We start from the raw sequence: 23,706 nt of genomic DNA, 5'->3' as shown, positions 1-23,706 counted from the left end.
TAATGAGCTACAGCTAAAACAAATATAACAATTTGATTCAAACTTGGTAGTTAGTTGTACTTGCCCTATAACCAATAGGGTGTGTCACTTTTGTATGGCCGAAAAAAAGTACTCTAATCTTGCAATGTAATAGTGGTCAAAAGTTTTATAAGGGCCTAAGGTTTAATAATATGTAAAAAAAAAATTATAATATCGTTCGTCTTTGGCTCGCTCAAAAGTTGTTAGGAAAAACATGATTTTATATGAAAAAATGATTTTTTTCCTTCGCATTCTCCTTCAATTCCATTAAATATAAGCTTAAAAGTTTTTTCTTATTTATATATTTAATATATGTATTTGTTTTTGTATTCACACGGCGCAGTTAAGAAAAAAACATAATATTTCAAAAATCTCTTAAAATCCAAATTTCTTCAATTTCTTCCTATATTTTGAGCGAGCCAAAGATATTAATTAAAATGAAAATTGTAAAGGCAGGATTTATTTTTGCTAAATAATGCAACTTTTAGAAGCTATTACATTTGAAAATTTCATACTTTAACATTTTGACACACCCTAATAACCAATGCTGAAAATCTCTTTTTTCTCAAAAACACCTCTAAGGTCTTACTTTTGAAATTAAAAAAAAAATAAAATGCTAAAAGTAACTCTAATGTTAAAGCTTTTTATTCAAGAAACACCGTTTTAAATTATGTTTTACAAAAAACCAAGTATGCCATTTTTAGTCCAGTAAATAAAGGAGTTTTACCCTACAAAAGGTCCGGTAGTTCTAAATTTTTGATATGTTGTTAGGTTTGGTTAGCAAACTCATGCTGAAGCAAGAAGCTATAGAGGCAACAAACATACGATGGTCAAACATTATAACTTGCCAAACGACCAAGCAGATCTGGCCTAGGCTAGATCCAAAACGTTCAAAAAATTTGTTGTCTCTAAGCAGATTGCATATCAGCTCTGTAATAGGTGTCTTAACAGGACACTGTCTCATAGGTAGACACGCCATAAGACTTGGCATAATCTCTAACGACTTCTGTAGAAGTTGCCTTGATGAGGAAGAAGAAGAAACAATCCAACATCTTCTCTGCTCATGTCCTGCCCTTTCCAGTAGACGTAAAAAATACCTGGAAAAATATTTCTTAGAAGATACCAGTGAACTAATCAATACTGACATCTTCAACCTGCACCGCTTTATTAAAAGCTCCAACTGGTTTAATTAGTGAGGAATTTCCTCACAAAATCATGGTATCACAACGGACCAATAAATGGTCTAAGTGTGTCAGTTGTTTTCCTGACAGCCATTTCTACCTAACCTAACCTAACCTAGGTTTGGTTAGTAGATAGAAAAACCAAATTTCCACAACCACGCCCCCTCCGCCCCCTTCAGCATCACCGAAAAACCATAGAAATCTGGCACTTTTTTCACTTTTATGCCCATAACTTCCTTCTGGTGCATTTTATTGAAAAAAATTGTAGACTTGTAGAAAACATAATTTCCTACAAAAATGTCCTTAGTAGTATTTTTATACAACCAAAAACAACGAAGTTATGAATCTTCCAAAAACATGTAAAATTTCGGATTTTGCAATATTTTCAGTTTCTTGTCACTTAACAGTGCTATAACTCTTTAACAATTGACTTTTACGCAAAAGTCTTCATAATCAATCTTATAGACAATTTAATTACCTAAAATAAAATATAAACCACTTTGATTTTGTGAATCAAATAACCGAGTTAGGGCTAAAATAGTAAAAAAGTATTTTTGATAGTTTTCGAAAATTTTTTAACTATCCAATAAATGAAGGATTTGTATCCCACAAAAAGTCGGGTGGTTCTTATTCTATATTTAATCAGGTTTAAATGGTAGATTGAAAAAAAATTCATAGCCACGCCCCCTCCGCCCCCTTAACCATACTCCAAAAACCAATTCTGCATTTTTTCAGTTTTATTTCCGTTAATACCGTTAGTTTTGGTTATAAAAAAAAATTTCAATTTCCCCTCTATGGAATCACCAAAAACTGCTAACTACCAAGTTTGAAGAAAATCACTTCACTCGTTTAGGCTGTAGCTCGAGGTACATATATACAGACAGACAGACAGACAGACAGACAGACAGACAGACAGACAGACAGACAGACAGACAGACAGACAGACAGACAGACAGACAGACAGACAGACAGACAGACAGACAGACAGACAGACAGACAGACATGTAATGTTCTTAAAAGAATTGAAAGACGCGTGTTAATAGTTCAAGAGTAGATTTAATACTAAAATATAATTAGTCATTTACAATGTATAAAAGAGTTAGAGTTACGTGGGAGTGTATAGGTAATACATTATATATGTGTGTTACATTATACTAAATACATGAATACTACACATCTCCCCTTTTAAGAATTCAAAAATAATATAAATTACAAATTCAAAATATTATTTAATGTGATTTTATGATGCCATATCTGCTCGGCTTCAATACTGTTCTACCATATCGAGTTGTTGTTAGATAGTTGGGATGTGTTTCCACGTCAGAGTTTCTTGTGGATTCTTCTCCCCCTTTAGGTTCTTCACTAGTGGTAGACACAGGAGTTGATTGTGAATCAGCAGTAGGCTCCGGAATATGTACGTCATTTTGTATTTTAGGAAGATCTTTTCTGAAAGAATAAACAAGGTGAAATGAATTTCTTCGAAAAGTACCTCTTTCGGTCTCGACGTAGTATGAGCGTGGTAGATTAGCTTTGTTTACAATTCTGCCCCAAACGTGCAGATCTCGAACCCAAACGATATCATCAGGTAAAAATTCCTGACGCTTGTGGACGCCTCGTCTCTGGTCAAAATTCTTTGCTTGGTTACGTTTTAAGGCTTGTTCTTTGAGCTGAAGTTCATCATAATTAATCAACTTGGGACGCAATTGCTCAGATGCAAGTGGTAAAGTCGTTCTCAATCTTCGGTTCATCAGCAATTCAGCAGGGCTATATCCATTTGCAGTTGGCGTTGCTCTATACTCTAAAAGAGCAAGGTAAGGATCTTCGTTTTTTTTCATAAGGAGTTTAACTGTTTTCACGGCTGATTCAATAAAGCCATTGCTTTGTGGAAATCTTGGGCTCGAGGTGATGTGCGTGAATCCCCATTCTCTGGCAAAATTTCTAAATTGGGACATCTCAAGCTGTTTGAACTGCGGCCCATTATCGGTTCGTACTACCTCTGGGATTCCATGTCTGGAAAAAATAGATTTAAGTTTAGAAATAATGCATTTTGCAGATTGATTTTCCAATAAAGCTATTTCTGGAAAACGCGAAAAATAATCGCTGACTACCAAAAAAGTTTTTGATTGGCAAAAGAAAATGTCAGCTCCGACCATCTGCCATGGATTCTTAGGTGTTTCCGTTGGAATAAGTGGTTCATGCCTCGGGGTAGTATGTTGAATGCATACTTCGCACCCTTTGACGACATGTTCCACCTGTGCTGCACATCCCGGCCACCAGACCGATTGCCTTGCACGCGCTCTGCATTTGTTGATACCTAGGTGGCCTTCATGGATTCTGGTTAACATCTCGTTGCGCATTTTATGTGGAATGACTAAACGGTTGGCATACATCAGCATTCCATCATTAATCGCCAGACTATAACGGTCATTAAAAAATTGCCTTGCTTCTGGAGAAGTTTTTTGTTTTATGGGCCAACCATTTTGAACATAGTTTTTAACTTCGTTTAAAATCGCATCATTTTGTTGGGCTGTTTTTATTTCATCAATTTTTGTTTTTGTTGCTGGTATGACGGAGATAATAGCTTTCACGAAAGTGCTTAGGTCTTCTTCGCTTTCTTGGCTTTGGTTTGATGACACTACTGGGCTTCTGGATAAGGCGTCAGCTGCAATTAAATCTTTCCCTGGGGTGTAAAAAATTTTGAATAAGAACTGCAACATACGCATTCTGAATCTTTGCAACCTGGGTGTCAACTCATCTAGATTCTTGGAGGTGAAAATCGGAACCAATGGCTTATGGTCCGTCTCAATAAAGAATGACATACCTGTGACATAATCCCGAAATTTTTCGCATGTCGCCCACGTTATCGCCAACGCCTCCTTTTCTATTTGAGCGTAACCTTTTTCTGTCTCAGTCAAGGTTCTCGATGCATAAGCGACTGGCTTAAGAAATCCGTCACTATCTTCCTGTCGCAAGACAGCTCCAAGCCCAAATGAGGAAGCATCAGCCGAGATAATAGTTTTATGGCTTGGGTCAAACATTTTCAGCACGGGTTCTGTAATTAAAATTTTCTTTAGATTTAAAAATGCATTATTTTGACTCACACCCCAGGTAAAGCTGACGTTGTTTCTCAGAAGATCATTCAGTGGATGGCATATTGTTGCCAAATCGGGAACGAATTTGCCTAAATAGTTGACTAGACCTAGGAATCTTTTCAATTCAGTTACGTTGCTTGGAGTTGAGAATCCGTCGATCGCTTCCACCTTGGATTTTCCTGGATGAATACCTGTGTCATCTATTCTGTGTCCGAGAAATGTCACGGACGTAATGCCAACTTGACACTTTGCACCATTAAGAGTCACCCCTTTAGACTCCAACCTTCTTAAAACCTTACGAACGTTATCGTCGTGACTTTCTATTGTGGACCCATAGACGAGTATGTCATCTGTTTGGCACAATACCCCTGGAATGCCTTCAATTATACGCTGAATTTGCTTCTGAAAAATTTCAGGAGCGCTTGAAATTCCAAAAGGTAGCCGAAGGAAGCAATAACGCCCAAATGGTGTCAAAAAAGTTGTCATTAGCTGCGATTGAGGTGAAAGTTTCACCTGCCAAAACCCATTTTTCGTGTCTAATTTCGTGAAAAATTTCGCTCCAGATAACTGCGCAAGAGTGTGATCCGCACTGGGCATGGGATGCACTTCACGTTCAACGCACTCATTTAGTCTATGTAGATCAACACAAAGGCGAATGTCTCCATCAGCTTTTGGAACAATGACAAGTGGCGCACACCACTCTGTTGGTTCATCAACGAATTTGATGACTTCCAGCCTTACCATGTCGTCTAATTTTGATTTTAATTTCCCTATTAATGGAATGGGTACTCTGCGTGCTGTATAGATAGCATATGGATTGTTTGGGGATTTTAATTTTATTTCATATTGCCCCGGAAGGCAGCCTAATTCCTGAAGTAGTTTAGGGAATTCTGATTCAATGTTTACACTTGAACGAACCTGTGCACAGTTATTTGTATTGATCGCATTGAGTCTCTGTATTAATTTTAATTGTTCACATGCACTCAAACATAGCAGAGGAGCTTTTAATTGTTCTATGACATAAATCGTTGAGTATAAAAATCTATTATTGCATTCTAATTTTCCATCAAAGGAACCAACTATTTTTAAATTTTCACCAACTGGCCCAACAAGATTGCGATCACTGTCTTTCAAAATAGTGTTAGAAAATTTTTTATTAAAAACTAACAGGGGAATAACATTAACCGGAGCACCGCTATCAAGAACAAAATTCACTTTTACACCATTAACGGCAATGTCTTCGGTCCACTGAGTGGTATTGCTAGTTGCTTTAGTGTGAAAGGTACCAATAAAGGTTTCATTTATATTAATGTGTGCTGGTTGCTCGGCTACGCTATTAATATTTTTAACAGAGAGTTTATTAGATTTGCAAACATAACTGAAATGATTCCACTTGTTGCATTTGCTGCAGCGTTTCCCATATGCAGGGCATTTGTGTTTGCTGGGGTGGGGATCATTACCACAGAAATCGCATTTCTTTTTGTTGTTGTTGGAGGTCCGTTGTTTCATGTCATTTTGCCTCTGATGACTACTTGTTGTTGGATTTTGTGACGAAAATCGTTTTTTGTGAACTGTTGCTGACTCGTTCGATGATTGTAAACGGTTGATTGATGGTGATGACGTATTAAGCTCTTGCTGCTGACGACGAACGGAAACATTGCTGCGAATTGTAGTGATGGCTTTGTCTAACGTTAGAGATGGTTCTAGTTGTAGCTTTTCGGATAACCCTTTATCCCTCACACCTACCACCAACCTATCTCGAATCATTTCATCTTTGAGGTCACCGTAATTGCAGGTTTCAGACAATCTATAAATTGCGGTCATGAAGCTCTCCACCGACTCACCTTCTTCTTGAAACCTCGAATTAAATTTAGCTCGTTCAAATATAACATTGTGCCTCACAACAAAAAAATCCTCGAACGCTTGTAGCACTGATTTATAATCCTGACTTGCTGCAGGTTTCAAGCGAAATGATAAAAATATATCATCTGCTGCGTCACCCATCACATACATTAAAGTGTTTATTTGGTCCTCTTGGGATTTTGCAGATAACCCGGACGCGATTCTGAAACGCTCGAACCTTCTTTTCCATCTACCCCATTGCGAAGGGTCATCAAATGTAAATTGATTAGGCGCTTCGACCGCGTAATTGCTGTTGTTCACAGTAACTTGTATATCGTCCGGCATTTTAATCGTAAAGCAAATTAAAGAATGCGCGTATTCTAAATTATTTTACTTTTTTTTTTTTTTCTCTCGCGTGGTTTCTACTTGCACCGCTGCCACCATGTAATGTTCTTAAAAGAATTGAAAGACGCGTGTTAATAGTTCAAGAGTAGATTTAATACTAAAATATAATTAGTCATTTACAATGTATAAAAGAGTTAGAGTTACGTGGGAGTGTATAGGTAATACATTATATATGTGTGTTACATTATACTAAATACATGAATACTACACAAGACAGACAGACAGACAGACAGACAGACAGACAGACAGACAGACAGACAGACAGACAGACAGACAGACAGACAGACAGACAGACAGACAGACAGACAGACAGACAGACAGACAGACAGACAGACAGACAGACAGACAGACAGACAGACAGACAGACAGACAGACAGACAGACAGACAGACAGACAGACAGACAGACAGACAGACAGACAGACAGACAGACAGACAGACAGACAGACAGACAGACAGACAGACAGACAGACAGACAGACAGACAGACAGAATTGCCGGACCCACTTTTTTGGCATTCTCCATCATCGTAATGGCATGTAAAATTGTTATCTCGAGTTCGATTTTTTTTACGAATCCTAAACTTGCCCTATAGTACCTATATCGCAAGTAAAAATTCCAACCGTTATTAATGTGATGGCAGGTCACGAACCGTTTGTTTGATTTTTATTTCTGCTTTTTCCATTCCATTCTGCTAAGCCATTTTAACGAAATTTTGTTTTTGTTTTTAAAACTGTACAATTTTTTTTTCAAAAACTGCTATATGGATTTTTTTTAAATGTGTTTTTAAGAATTCCCTTTCTAGAATCATATAATAAAACGGCAAACGGCAAAACGGCCCACAAAAACCGAAGAGGCATAAATTATATACCGAACGATAGGAAATTTTATCTAGATGTGCAGAATGTATACTTTATTTATTTTTTTTTTTACCGAAATAGATAAAAACAATAAATAGGTACCTATTAAAGGGAATGTACAAACACTACCTAACATATTCGCTTACCAAATTGTTTAAATTCATAAATAAAAGCAGCCGAACTCACCTGAAAAAAAAAAAATAAAACATATTAGAGTAAAAAAGATAGGCGAAGTACATAATTCTTACACTAAATGTTTATTTTTAAAAACTTTATACCATATGAAATACATAAGTAAAAAAAAAAAGTTTTTTGTGTTTCCGTTTCCCATAAAGGTGGTAAAATGAAAATTTATTTTATTAAGTTCCAATGAAGAAGCCTACATAATAATTTCTGTCTAAAAGTCACCTTCGCCCAAGCTCATCCGGCTCAAAGGACCAAAGTGGAAAAGAAATAATAACAAATCAATGTTCCTAGTATTTTTTCTATAACTTCAAATTTGAAAAGAATAAATGTATAAAACAAAAAATATACACACACACATGCTATAAATATATTCACTTTACAAAGTACTTTTGTCAATGAAACCTCTAGAAAAAAAAAATACTTTGACAGTTTATCACAAAATCCTTTCAAAGAAAAGAAAAAAAAAAAATAAGAAGAAAATAATAAGAAAACATTTTCATTTCATTCGCATATTCTTTTGCCATAAATTGAGGATTTACGTCCGTGTTATCCTTTCAGGTTATATTTTTTTTTTTTTTTTTTGCTTCTGCACCCATATATCTTAGATTCCCTTCTTACAATAGTTTCATTCAAATTCCAAACACAGTAATCTCTGTAGCTGTCTCTACAGTCCTGTTTTCCCAAGGATAAAAAAATAAAATATGAGCACAAACTGAACTGAAGGGCAACAGCAAAACAGGGGAGTTGAGGGGGGTAACAAAAGTGAGAAAATAAAATAAAATTTCAAAATTTAATATATCGCAAGTTTACAAATAAACACCTGCCTTCTGGTAGATCTTTATAGTTACAGAACAGAAGCACTCTTTGCCTTGCTCCAAGGATAAAAAACACAAACACACACACACTTACATTACATAAACGTGCCCATAGTGTAAATGTGACTTTTCGCACTCTTACACACCGTTAAATTGCACCAAACGAAAGGGTGAAGTTTTCCTCTGGATTTTATTGGTTTTCCGCGATATGAGAATGCGACGAGGCACAACGACGACGAAGTCTACGGCAACAACAACAATAACACCAGCAACAACAACAATGGACGGAGCGAAGGACACCATCAAATTCATTTCAAAGAGGAGATCTCTATGTTGTTGGTATAGCTACCGCATTTCATACATACATACACATAATACGTGCTAGAATAGTTTACGTAAAAGAATGACATCAGAGGGGGCAGCAGTTCAGGGGTGAAGGTGGAACATTTATTTCATACAAAACTACGAGGAGCAACTGAAAGAATGTAGGAATTTTATTACCTGTTGAGATCGTCCTTATACTTATACACAGATGTGTTGTAGGTAGGTATGTAGATTTTTTATTTCAATTTTTATTTTTTCTCTATCTATCTCTCTCCACAAAAGGACTTTGAAGTTTTTACTCTCCTTGGAAGAGATGAAGTTTGCATTTTTATTTTTATTTCCTTGTTTTGTGAAGGCTGCTGCACTCTACGAGCTCTAGATAACTTCTTCAAATATTCAAACAAAATACCATCACAAAACATTTCCCATAGAGAAGATGCATCTGGCCGCGATGCAATGGGAAATATCTTACAGCAGCAATGAGATTGCAAAAAATAAAAATATATAAAAAAAAAACTTGGGCTAAGGCACGTCTGAGAAACTCATTTCTTGTATAAATTTATCGGATTTAAACCTAAAGGTGAATTTTTGAAATAAACCATAAATTGTGGTAATTTTTTTTTTTATTTTCGACACGTTTGAAAGAAATGAGGTTTCGGCCAAGATAAAATGCAGGTCGATAAATATTTATTTAGACAGAAAATTAGGATTCCAAAAAAAGAAAATTGATTTGTTGCCGCAGATACTTTTATCTTGTTCGATTTAAATTATGGCATGCCAAATAAAGGTGTTGAAAAAATGAGATGATAAATGATTCTATATTAAATGAAATATATTTATATAACGACTTTAAGAATCTTTTCCAAACAAAATTGAGACACTATTTAGGAATTTGAAGCTCATTTTTAGTTAGCTAGAACTTTTACTAATAGTCGCCAAATTTTCGTAGATTTTTTTTCTCCCATTTATAGGCAAAAACTAGATCGTAAATTATGTATTTCAAGACAACTATATTTCGACTGGATTATGACTTTTTTCATGTTCCTTACTTTGGCGGACACTTTGTGGCGGAATAAAAAAAAAATTGATCTCATTAATTGTAGCTAATTAAATCTTAATTTGTTGCTCAAACCAATTTTGTAGCTTTTTAAATGCTTTTCAATTCCATAAACTTGGTTTTTGTAGCCTCAACAGTTTTTTTGTATATTCAAAGTTCAGCTAAAATAAGATTGAAGTTAGCGGACGAAAGTAGGAAAATTAACATTTTTTTGATGCCCAAAATTGTAGCTAATTAAATGCTAATTTGTTGCTACAAAAATTAATTTTGTAGCTCAATGCAGTAATTTTTTATCTCAACTTAAAGTTTCAGATGTGCACTTCCGGTTTGACCAGGCCAGTGGAGGCATTTAAAAAAAAAAATCACTTTTTCTATGTTTTTTCTTTTGCCATTAATTGTAGCTTTTGATTACATTATTTTTGATATAAACCCAAATTTTTTAGCTCAAACCATTTTTAAAATATTTAAGATTTTGTTTTGAAAATTTTGCTCAAAAGTAACTTTTCAAAATCCAAAAAAATGCGAAATTCAAAAATTTTTTTTTGCAGAAATTTGAAGTAACCTAGACTTAGACGAAATCCAAAAACCTCGATTTTGTGGCTCCATTAGTTTTTTTGTTATTCAATATTCCGTTTGTGTTTTGATTACTACACAAGATTTTGTATACGTAAATTTAACTATCCCACACCTCTTTCTAACCCAGATACCGCACGGGTATGGGGTCAATTTATACCGAGTATGATAACAATTACAGTTGCTAGATATATGAGCACTTAAATTAAATGAAAAAACAAGCGCAAAATAAATTTATTTCTGGTATATTTAACACTCTGTCGGCACACGGGTGCGAATTTGGCAGGTCAAAATTTAAAAATTAACGATTTTGCAAAAAAGGTGTTCGCAAAACAGTCTCATAAAAATTGTAAATACATACAATATTCGAATTCTTCGGAAAATTATGCGTCAATTGCATACGCAAATACTTAAGAAAACGTGATTTTAAGTCAAAGGAAGCTTTTTGTTATTTTTCTTAAAAAGTAAAAGACATTTTTGCGTCTGGTTTTGAATACAAATTGATGAAAGCATTGGAATAAAATACCTACCCTAAATGATAAGCTGATTTCTCATCCATTTGCTTTTTTCTTTACCTCTGGATTTTATTTAAAATTAATTATATGTATTTACTTTATGAAAAATATAAAATATTAGGGCGCACAGTGGTGCCATTCTTCGTTTTTGCCGACAAAATTCATTTGCCCGGCCATTTCTGGACGAAAAGTCATGAAATTTGGTACACTGAATGATTTTAGTATGGAGAATACGAAAAGGCTGCCAACTTTTTTTTATTCAAAATGGCGGCTCCAAAATGGCGGAAAGAATGAGCGTTTAAATAGAATTTTCATTTTCAAACAGTATATAAGCTAGAAATTGGGCTAAATTCATGTCAAAAAGTTGTTAGATTTAAGATTTAGGACTCATAGATTAATATTCATTACAAAAAATCAAAAAATTTGAAAACAAAGTCCAGAAAATGCCAATTTAGTAAAACACATTTTAAGACCTCTAATTACGCTATTTCATGGATTTTTTTTTAATTTATCACAATTTTGAGATCTCTTCATTTATGTTTCATAAGAAAATTGAAAATATTGGGGTTATATGGTTGCCAACTATGTTTTTAAGTAAATATAAGAAAACATGATATAATGAAAAGTTTCAATGTTCAATAAAACTGAGAATTTAATTTTTCCGTAAACCAAAATATACTTTTCTAATAGATTTTAGCGTTTTAAATTCAAATCCGGAGTCAAAAAAAACCTATGACGTCACGTTTTTGAGATATAAGCAGATCAAAATTAATTTATATCTTCGAAACTTGACGTCATAGATTTTTTTTGACTCCGGATTTGAATTTAAAACGCTAAAATCTATTAGAAAAGTATATTTTGGTTTACGGAAAAATTAAATTCTCAGTTTTATTGAACATTGAAACTTTTCATTATATCATGTTTTCTTATATTTACTTAAAAACATAGTTGGCAACCATATAACCCCAATATTTTCAATTTTCTTATGAAACATAAATAGAAGAGATCTCAAAATTGTGATAAATTAAAAAAAAATCCATGAAATAGCGTAATTAGAGGTCTTAAAATGTGTTTTACTAAATTGGCATTTTCTGGACTTTGTTTTCAAATTTTTTGATTTTTTGTAATGAATATTAATCTATGAGTCCTAAATCTTAAATCTAACAACTTTTTGACATGAATTTAGCCCAATTTCTAGCTTATATACTGTTTGAAAATGAAAATTCTATTTTAACGCTCATTCTTTCCGCCATTTTGGAGCCGCCATTTTGAATAAAAAAAAGCCTTTTCGTATTCTCCATACTAAAATCATTCAGTGTACCAAATTTCATGACTTTTCGTCCAGAAATGGCCGGGCAAATGAATTTTGTCGGCAAAAACGAAGAATGGCACCACTGTGGGGCGGCCCAACTACAAGCAATTTGATTTCTTTTATAAACATGCATTTTTAAATAAAAAAAATTCAAAATCGTTAGAGCCGTTTTTTAAAACAAATTTTTTATAATAACTTTGGAAAAAAAATTAAATATGACTTATTTAGCAATATCAATCAACACCTTAAACTGAATTTTCCAAAAAAACAATGCCCATTTTTGAAAAAATTTAATTAAAAAAAATCACAACTTTTTTAAAAATCATAAAATTAGTTTATGCAAAATTTTAGTTTTTACTTGTATTCAAGCTTAATAAACGGTACTAAAAATAAAATACATGGCTTGCTTTTATGTTAAAAGTTGCTTTTATTAATTAAACTTTTTAAAATTCATAAAAGATTTGCTTCAGAAATTTAAAAATTTAAAAACACTCAACGAATAATATAAAATTAGTGTTACAAAACGAAGTATGGCATAAAATTTTTTCTGTTTAAAAACGTTTTTAGAAAATTGTTTTTAAAACTCGTTAGAGCCCTATTTTTTTTAAAAGAGTTTTTCTAAAATAAAACGTTTTCGTACAAAAATATTCACTGAAATCGGTCGGAGGCAGTCAGACATCAAGAAAACGCTTCTATGTCAAGTACCATTAATAATAACTTTCTTAAACAAATCGGGCACTGAGAAAAACATGACCACCTAAAAACTTACAGATTGCTTATATGTTTTATAAGAAAATCTTATTAAAATCAACGATTAAGAAGGTTTTATTTTTTAAGGAGATTTCTAATTATTTTTATATAGAAAATCTTTTTAAAATTTGAGTGAAAAGTTCATTTTTTTTTTTTTTAAACTAGGCACTACAACAAAAATCACGATCAATATTTATATAGCAGGTTGGTTCTTCAGGTTTCCTTCTTGGATGAAAACCATCTAGAGAAATCGTATTGTTTTTGTTCTATATTTTATGTGGTCTATTTTTCTCTGTGGGTTTGTGGTTAGTCTTCATGTTTGGTCATCTATTCCATCATAATTTCTAAACTACAAATCGTAACTTGACAAATGAAGAATAATTCAAAGCGTCTTGCTCGTTCACTGACTAGTAATCATACTCTTACACTGAACCAAAAAGGTACATAAAATTAATGAATTTGTACATTGAATTAATGTAAGAATTCATGGCAAATGAGCCAATGTACAAATTCATTAAATTTAAGAATCTTTTTATGAACAAATTCATAAGGGAATGAATCTTTCTTAAAAATTAAGAATAAGTTCTTAAATTTTAAGGAATTCTGTTCATAAACGAATTAGAAATTTTTTGAACATGTTTAAGAAAAGTTTCTTAGATTTTAAGAAAAGCTTCTTACATTTTAAGAATATTTCTTAAACTGTATGATTTTTTTCATAAATTTCGTAAAAATTTAAATGAAATGTTGCTTAAATTTTATGAAAAAAATCATAAAAACTATGAATTTTTCTTAAAGTTTTATGATTGTTTTCATAAAATATAATACACTTTTCATTAAAATTTATGCATTTATTTATATAAATGCATATAATACATTACTTCTCCAAGCCTTTAATTTGTTCCTAAAAAAGTTTTCAAACAGCAACAGAAAACAACCCAAAATCTAAAACAAAAAAATGAAAATTATTTTTAAAAATAAAACAAATTATTAAATTTAAACATTATAAAAATGTTTTATTGCTCACTTTCACAATACATTTCACTATAAATTTAATTTTTACACTAGTTTTTGTTTTTTAATGGATGCATCATCTGGAAAGATAGAAAAAGTTTATATTAGAAAAATGACTACGTACTATTTAGTTTAAAAAATGAAATAGAAGTTAAAATTAACTTTACCTTATTGTAATCGGCAGCATTAGGCTCTGGAGCTGAACAAAAAACAGTACAAAATTGAATAAGTTGGGGAAAGATCAAAATATAAAGAATTTAGGTACCTACATCTTATAGAATAGTTTGAGAAATGTTGATAATATTAAGTTAAAAAAAAATTTATATATTTCGAGAAATAAAATAAAATGCAACACTTACTAAATTATATTTTTTGCGAACATGATGTGTTTGCTTTATTTTGCAATGACAATTTCAAGTGTACAGGATTTGTTGAGAATCGCCTTTAATATGGTTTTTATTTTGTGTTGATTTTTCCCCTTTAGCCGGTTCAAAAAAATATCTAAATTACGATTTTCAATTTTTAAATATGTACCTATAAAAAAAATTTAAATATATTTAATAAAAGAAAGAAATATTTAACAGTTATTATGTTTTTATACTTATCTGAGTATATGGGAAAGAGGCAACGGGAACCAATAATATTTTACACTGTTAAAATGTCTTATACTTTTCAAAATATTGTTTTTTATTCACAAACTTTTATAACTTGTTTTGGCAACGAGCGTCCACTTTGAATATCAGATTTTTAACTAAATCCTCAGAGAAATCTTTCTGAGGCATAGATTCAGAACAACAGTTATTATTTTCTAGATTTATGAAAAAATACATAGATTTTAAGAAAAAATACTTAAACACTCAAAACGTAAGAATTTTTTCATAAATTATGTGTATACTTTCATACAATTTAATGAATTAATTCATCAACTTTGGAAAAATATGAATTTCGAACTTAAAAAGTATGAACAGATTCTTAAATTTTAAGAATAAGTTCTTAATACCGAATACAGCATAACGGTAAAATATTCGTTATTTTTCGATTAATGAAATAATACATTCATTTTAAGAAAAAATTCATTCATTTAAAGAAAAAATACTTAAAAACAAAAAATTTATGAACTTTTTACAAATGTAATTTTGAAAATTGATTTTTTCAATTTTAGAAGGGAAACAAAATTAATTTTAAAAATATTTTAACTCAAAATACAACTGAATTTAAAATAATAGTGAATTTCGTTCATAAAAGTATGTCCAGATTCTAAGATTCAGCAAAGTATTCTTTCAAATTGGAGCTAGAAGCATATGAATTTATTCATAAGCCTTCGTATTTGTTCTTGAAAAAAATTCATACAAATACTTTCCATAGGAAAATTTTTATGAAAAGTGATTCTTAAATTTTATGAATTGTTCTTAAAAAAACAAAATTTTTTTAAGAATTCGTGCTTAAATTTAATGAATATTTCTTAAAAATTTATGAATTTCGGTTTATGAACGAGATTCATAGTTTTTAAGAATAATAATATTTTCAGTGTAATTTATAAAACAGCAAACACACTCAAAACTCTAATTTTATATCTCTTTTTGAATTTTTTTTTTCTTCAAACCCTCGTGTAATTCAAAGTTTACACAAAATAGCAAATCCACAGAAATTTAAAACCTTTCTTGAAGCATTTAACTCGTAACTCATAATAAAAAAAAATTCCATTTCATTTTATAATTATTTTTTTTTTTTTATTAAAAGTATCACTTTTTCATTTTTACACTTTACTCTTAATCTCATCTAACAAACGAAATATCTTCACAAACTTCTTATCCACAGTCTCAACAAAAGCTTTTATATCATTTCGTATTATAGCCAATTCCAACACCGATTCCCCATCTTCCGAACACTTCTTCGACGTTCGACTACTCTCATACCAACACGCCACCCCATCCACATAATCATCAACCTTATCCGGTTCCAAGTCATCTTCAGCAAATACAATTTCCCGTCGCTTCACATACGAATTCATCAACAATTGCAAAAAATCACAATTCCAATTATTCTGATGAAAATAGAAATACTGCAATGCCTTCAAGTTGTCAAATACGCTAACTTTCAAATTATACAGTGAATTATTCGAAATATCCAATACTTTGAGTTTGGTTTGTTTCTTGAAAACACCCTCGGGAAAATCATGGATTTTCGTTCGGCTAAAATTCAGTTTAGCTAATCCAATGTAGCGTCGCAGAGATGTTGCCTCGAGACTTGCAATCGGATTGATTGACAAATCCAAAACGGTGACATTCGCTGCATTCGGGAAATTCGGTATGTCCTGCAGTGAATTATTTCGCAATTCTACCTCCTTAACATAGCCGTAAATTGTTAGTTTATGCAATTCACAATCGTTTGCTAGCAAAGTGTCTAAAACGTCAAAGTTGATAGTCGTATCAACTAGGGGATTACCAGAGATGTCAAGTAGTGAAAGTTTCGGATGGTTTTTGAAGTATTCCGATTCGAATTTTAAGAATTTGTTATATGACAAATGGACTTTGGTCAGATTGGGTGTCTTTTCGAATATTCGTTCCGGCATGGCTGTCAGTTGGTTGTTTGACAAATTAAGTTCCATCAGCTTTCGCATGGGTGAGAATACACCAGGAGGAAGATTTTCAAGTTTATTGTGTGACAAATCCAATGACTTGAGCTCCTTTAGGGCGTTGAAACTTTGATTTTGCAAATGTCGCAGTTGATTGCCAGCTAGTGACAGGGTATTCAGATTGTCTGCACCGAGGAATATATTCTTGGGGATGTCTCGTATTTGATTGTTGGCCAGAAATAGTCCCATCAAATTGCTGGCACCTTCGAATTGTGGTTTCTCGAATGTCTCCACCGAACAGTTGTCCATTCGAAGAATTTGAAGGTCAGGAAATGTGTCAAACATGAGGTGGGGTATTTTGGCAATTGTCGAATTGACAAATGTCAAAATTATCTGCTTGGTGATGGGTGTGTTTGACAGGATGACATAGTCATCGCGGGAGATTGTGACTCCTTGGCACAAACCACTGGTACAGTGATCCTGCATCCAGACTCGTTTCAGTTGACCGCTGTTGACTGACGAACATATTGCGAAAATGAGAATAACAAATGCGGACGATTTCATTGTTTCGACGCGAATGCCATTGAAAATGGAATTGAACTGAATTATGATGGGATGTTGTCAGATGGATTTGCACAGATTTCTGACACAAGACGGAGGGAAATTAACAATTACAATATGAAAGGGGGAGCGTTGAATGGTCCGGATCAGTCCGGATGAATGCTGGGGGAGAGTCAAATCCAAGTGAGACAGCAACATCCCTTTACGCGTTTTTTTTCTGCATAAATTCGTCGCATTTGATTGAAATTAATTTTATTTGGCGTTGTTCAGCAATTCAGCATCATCATGGCATCACTTGTGGCTGGCTAATCCACTGTTTGCATCAGAGTGGGCTCTGATAGTGATTTACTGGTTTCGATTACCATAGATCTTAATTGGTCATCAATTCAATTCTATTTTTTTTTTAGTGGGAAAAAAGAACAATCCGCATATAAAGTGAAGGCAGATGATGCCTCAATATTGAAACTAAATTTGTATAATTGAAACATATTATAGTTGGCAATAATAAAATTGATGTCAGTAGTGGGATTGGCGCCGCCACTGCGTTGAATCACATTTTATCTGTTTGGATTTATATGATGCGTGATTGCTTTCATCAATGATTTACACATCATGCAATAATGTTGATTGGCGACACGCTAATTGCGTGCCAATTTTAACTAAGCTCTATCAAGTCTATGTTTATATGAATGTTCTTAGTTTCTGCATCAGATTAAGTCAAGTTGCATGGATAACAAATGAAAAAAAAAGTCGCACATGGCTTGGTTGATGATGATTTAGTGGGGAACGAGTCGCTTGTCGTTTTGTTTTGTTACTAGACTTGCTATTATTATAGTTGATGTTGTGCATAATGAAATGTTAATACCCCAGAGGGGATTAATAATACAATGTGCTGAATGAATATTGAAATGGAGAATTAGCATTGAGGAAATGGTTTGTTATTGGCATCAATTTCAACGGTGTTGATGGTAATGATTTAACTGGTGTTAGTGTTGAAATTGGTATAAAAATAAATTTTAATAGAGATATAAATAAACTGTTTATTTGGGAGGGTTGAAATGAAAGGGCAACTTGCAGACAGAATGAACATTTGTAAATTATGAGGTAGGTGAAATTACGTACTAGAACATAACTGTTGGTTTTTATAAATGCAATTAATGCAACGAATGGGAAATAAATGGGTTCCTAATCAATGACTCAGATCTTGCAGTTTTTTAGTTGTCCATAAATTTTTAACACCAGATCATCTACCTAAAACCAAATTAGGAAAGACATCAATAAAGAATTGAAAGAAAACTCAGAGAATGGCACCGGCCTTAACGACTTTTACGTAAACCAAAAGATCCGCACAATTTTAAGGACAATTTTCAATTTAATCCAAAAATGCTTCTTAAGTTCCTAGATAAAGCAGGATTATTTTTTCAGAAAACGGAATCGTATCTAGAAATTTTTAAGTTCAGTGTAAAAAATCTAGCTAGGGAAATCAAAAACATCATTCACAAGAGCCACCCGAAGAACTCAGCAGGGCCTGAGAAGATTTCCAATTTCTGTGTAAAAAAAAAATTACCCCAGTCATTTTTTCTATATTCCTCAATAACTTTATTAACAACTGCTATTTCTCTAACAAATAGGAACTTCTAAAAAATTGTGGCTCTTTCGAAGACAAACAACAACAACGATGTTTCAGGGATCTAAGTCGATTTTCCTTGTCTGCAACCTCAGCAAAAATATTGGAAGAACTTCTATTTCGAAGGCTGAAAACTTTCTTAATACAAAAGCTTTTGCAGTTTTCTGGACGAGCACTTTATTATCCAACATCTTTTTAAACGGCAGGATAATATGGCTCTCTTGTTGAACACTCATAAGGTCACTATTAAATGCTTTCTTGATATCGAAAAAGATTTCGACAGTATTTGGTTTCAATTTCTTTCGTTATTGGTTCGTTTTACGTTCAAATCGAAAGCTGTTAATCAACAACGAATCGGAGTTGTACAAGGATCAAAACTCTGCAATATCTACACCTCGGCAACACCTAGGTACCCTGATATTGCAAAAATCATCCTTAAAACCGATGATTCGCTGACATATAGGTACCAAGTTTTTATCCTTAATAGTAGGTTTTAGATGAATGGATGCTCATCAGCGCACATAGGAGTACCTATTTCGATTAAAAAATTATTTTTTGAAGTATGTAAAACAATTTATTTTTGCTAGAAATTACAATTTATGCAATGAAATTACAATTTATGTAAATAAATTGAAAAATTTTAAAAAAGCTCGTGATAAGAAAAACTAAAAAAAATTTATGAAATTTCATATGAAAATTTTATGTTTATTTAAAAGCACACTCGCTCACAATCAATCTCCTAACAATGCTCACCAAATCACCACAAATTAAAAAAAAAAAAATTAAAAAAATAAACAACTGACTTTGAACTTGTTTTGTCACTCCACACAATTTGCCACAAAAAAAAAGAAGTGCATCATATGAGCCCCTGTATATTTACCATCCGCTTTGTACTCCTATGTGCAGCGGCGTGCGTTGGGGCCTTAATATAAACTTTAGCAAAACGGAACTTATGAACTCTAGACGAATAGGATCAGGAAAATGGCATTTAGCCAAGCATTGAAGAAGCACCTTGCCAACGATCCCAGCCAAGAGACTACGTCTTCTCAATTTGTATAGGACTACGTCTTCTCAATTTGGTTCTTGCCATCTTAGACTTACATGAAGAATCTCGTAATCTTCGAGGCAAAGATCTTGCATTTCTCACTGGGATGCAATACAATAGAAAGCAAAGGGAAGACCTAGCAATAAGTGGCTCTACAACAAAGCAACTATTCTTGATGTTTTCTCCAACCCGGTAAATGATGTCGCAACTCTCGACCTTCGATACTCTTACAAGCAATTTAGACTCAACCGCTAGTTTTTTTTTTAAACACTCTCAGTTTCTATCTGAAAAGGATACTTTCTTGATTACAAGAGTTCTCTTGTTTTCTTTAAGGAACCAAAGGTTTTACTTTGTCCAGATTGTATAATATTTCTTTGGTAGCTTGTCATCTTGTTTTCTACACTTTGCACGCAATAATAAAAAAAACTGACGGCAACTTCAGAACCTCTGGTGATTGCGTGTCCTATGTAGAAAACCAGATGAGAAACTATCAAAGTACAAATACATAAGAACAAATATTGATCCGATTTTTGTCAAATTTTCAAAACGCGGCATTTTTATTTTCTTTTGATATTTGGTTGATCTAAATAGCTATCGAAAATCCAGCGTGAAGAATATCGAGGTTTTTGAATGGTAGATTTATCTTTAACCTGTTTCTGGCTTTTTTGATTTTTTCTCATTTCTTCTCTCTCTAGCTAAGGATTTTCTCCCATTTCTCCGTTCAAAATACTAAGAAAAATCTGGATAACGTTCCTACTTCGAACACTTATAAAACTTCCTTCCGATTAAGTTACTTATAATGTTGGTTCATAATAGGTTACCCGCATCCACTTAAACTTAAAGAACTTTTTCCTCAACATCTCAAGTATATTTAAGATTTTATTTTAAATTGCCACATGAGACAACTTTCATGTATCTACTAACTTTTTTCCACCTTGTGTTTTGTAATAATCACAATCTCTTAACATCGCTTAAAGTTTTAATTATACTAAGTTCAAGTGATTAATTTTCTTCCCCCAAATAAATACACACCGCAAAAACTTGCGCTTTACACTTGCCTGCCCGAAAGTGTTTTATTTTCAAGCTTAAAAGAAGAAAACTTTATTTACCATCTATCTTTATTATTCTTTGGCAAAACTTTATGCGCTAAAAAACCTCACCTGTTCAATGCGATTTACGACAACTTTTTACTTTTATCAAATTTCCAATTTTATAATCGTATTTGGTGTGGATGGTAAGCGTCGTCGCCTTTCGTATTAACTTTGTTGCTTTAGGTATTCAAAGAATAGAGATTGTATAATCTTATTTTGTTTCAAAAACAAACTGTATAATAATAATTTATGAAGGATGGTTTTTTTTGCTTTGTACAATAGAGACATTAACAGGACTGTGCAAACAATTTTTAAAAGGCGGGGATAGGTAAAAAATGTGAAGCTCAAATGCGTAAGGTTTTCAACACCAGACAAAAAGACTACATGTGACTTCGTCAACCCTTGAGCGTCATTGTGTGTAGAAACTGCATATTACACAGAGCTTTGACAATCCGTATTAAGACTTATTTCGGGTTAAGGTCAAAATCCCGAAAATCGAAATCCCGTAAACCCAAAATCGAGAAAATCTAAAGTACTGAAAAACCAGAATCCCAAAAATACAGAATTCCGAAAACCAGATATCCGAAAATGCAAAATCCCGAAGATCCAAAATCCCGAAAACCCAGAATCCCGAGAACCGGTTTTGGCCTTTCTGGATTTAGGGTTTTGGGGATTTAAGAATTTCAGGATTCTGGGTTTTCATCAGGATTCTGAGTTTTCTGGATTCAAAATTTCCGTTCTCATCAATATAAACATCATGTCAATATAATTGACAGGGTTGGTGATGCCTTTTTTAAAAGAATGAATGATTCTTAGAAACCGTGTTTGTGGATTTGCAATACATTTATATTTTTTAAATATATTCGTTACATAATTTAATTACTAAACGAACGCTTTCAACTGTGTTTGGTAGATATTCTTCTTTAAAGTTAAAAAGAAGTCCTAAAACAATGAAATCCAATAAACTTTAAAGACCGTAATGAAGTAGACGGATTTTCAAAAAAAATATTGGAAAAGTATTTTTTTTTCTTCTATTTTTTTTTTTTTTAAATTTAATATAGCACCATTCGTTTGTTCTATCAGACATTATGATATGCCATTCAAGGAGAAAGGAATCTTTCATTTAATCATCGATATCACATCCACTTCAGAAATACTTGAAGAGTCAGAGTGAGTGGCACTGAATGAGGAGGAAAGTTCGTTGAGTGAAATAAATAAACTTCTATAGGGTATATAAACTAGTGCTGTTAGGGTTGTTGACAAAAAAAAATCCCATTTTTTTGTTATAAATATTCAATTTTTCCTAATTCATAGTAATTGATCATTTTTCAATTTAATGAACAGGTTCAATAGGAAGAAAACAGCGGCTATTCCATTTGCATTTTTAGGATATTTTCTAGCTTATTATCCAGGTTATCGCGTTGAAGAAGCAGTATTTTTTCTTGAAATTTGGTGGGTCTTAAGGGCTCATGATAAAGTTGAAGTTCTAGAAGTTTCAAGAAAAACTAATTCAAAATAGCTAAAGACGGTAACGGAGAAGACTTGTACGCGTCTTCTCCGTTACGTTTTATCTATGAATAATTTAGCTATATTTTGAATTAGTTTTTCTTGAAACTTCTACAACATCAACTTTATCATGAGCCCTTAAGACCTACCAAGTTTCAAGAAAAAAGATTGCTTTTTTAACAAGATAAACTAGAAACAAGGTCAATATGTCTTCTCCGTTACTTTAGAATGGCCGATAGGAGGTTTTTTTTTGGTAAACATTTTTGAACAAGAAGTTGCTTTTTTTTTTAGTTTTTTGTCTTCAGTAAAATTTCGAAATTTGGTTTTAAACATTAAATTATTTTTTAATTTTACTTCGCTATTTTTCTATTCCCATAAAATATCCCAAATAAAGGAAATATTTAAATTCACAATCCCACAACACTAAAAACACTGAAAGCAATGGAACATAGAGAACAATTGAGAGGTAAAATTTCAAATTCAAACTTTGAATTCATATCTTGTGTCTGTGTGTAAGTATTTGTCTATTGAGGAATTTTCAATTAAAAAATCATTGGCGGAGATGGAAGAGACCATATGATGTTAGAGATACGGAATATCGCACACATTGCAATGTAAGACTTACTTCAAAAGGCAACTTGAAGTCGAAGTATAGTTTGAAATGCTATTCGGGTATATAAAGAGATTATGGTTTCCACAGGCAATAACAAGAACAACTGTTCTCGTTCTCTATCATTCTCTATTGGCACAATTTGAAGGAATCGAAATTACTGACATAGGGAAATGTTCAAATGGAACAGGCTATATGCTCAAATATGGTTCTCAGAAGTGGTATATGTATTTGACGAAAATTAGAAGCAGTTTTTCTTAAGATGAACTTTTGTATAACAACCTTATTAGGGCAATTAAGGAGTACGTTAAGTAATATGATTTATGTATAATTCTACTAGGCTATCTAAATCCACTTACAGAAATCCTTAGGGTGCCTCAAAATACAAACGCTTGCCTCTTAAATCAGTCCAGCAAGTTAAACTTTATCCTTGACAAGATTGCCTAGAACGAGGGGTGTACTGGTTTCACGTTATGGAATTAAAATTACAGTCGCCCTCTTGATGAGCTATTTGTTGAGCCAATTACTACTTCAATATTACACAGTCTTCAACGAGCTTGTTTAACGGAAGGCAAGTATTTTTTTAAAAGACTTATTGTGTTTGGTAACTTCGAAACTACAAGCAATATCTCACAAGAGCAACACAAGAAGGATCGAAACCTAAACAGGAATCAATAACGACAGCAAAGATGGCTACTTCAAGGATTAGACGAAATATTTTCAATTGCAGCTAAGAATTAAACAAAAGACGGT

General features: G+C 32.7%; 2 protein-coding genes across 7 annotated transcripts in view; both read right to left on the bottom strand.

The window, feature by feature from the left end:
* The window catches only part of LOC129914753 (furin-like protease 1), a 354,485-nt gene that overhangs the window by 91,177 nt on the left and 239,602 nt on the right, over positions 1-23,706 (bottom strand). The gene's annotated exons all lie outside the window — the stretch shown is intronic.
* Positions 15,480-18,314, bottom strand: LOC129914755 (carboxypeptidase N subunit 2). Its single transcript, XM_055994120.1, has one exon. It carries the CDS (start codon positions 17,075-17,077, stop codon positions 15,695-15,697), a length of 1,383 nt encoding a protein of 460 aa, XP_055850095.1. The 5' UTR covers positions 17,078-18,314; the 3' UTR covers positions 15,480-15,694.

This window comes from Episyrphus balteatus, chromosome 3 (genome assembly GCF_945859705.1).
Source record: "Episyrphus balteatus chromosome 3, idEpiBalt1.1, whole genome shotgun sequence".
Lineage (NCBI taxonomy): Eukaryota > Metazoa > Arthropoda > Insecta > Diptera > Syrphidae > Episyrphus > Episyrphus balteatus.
This window is presented reverse-complemented; position numbering and strand designations above follow the sequence as displayed.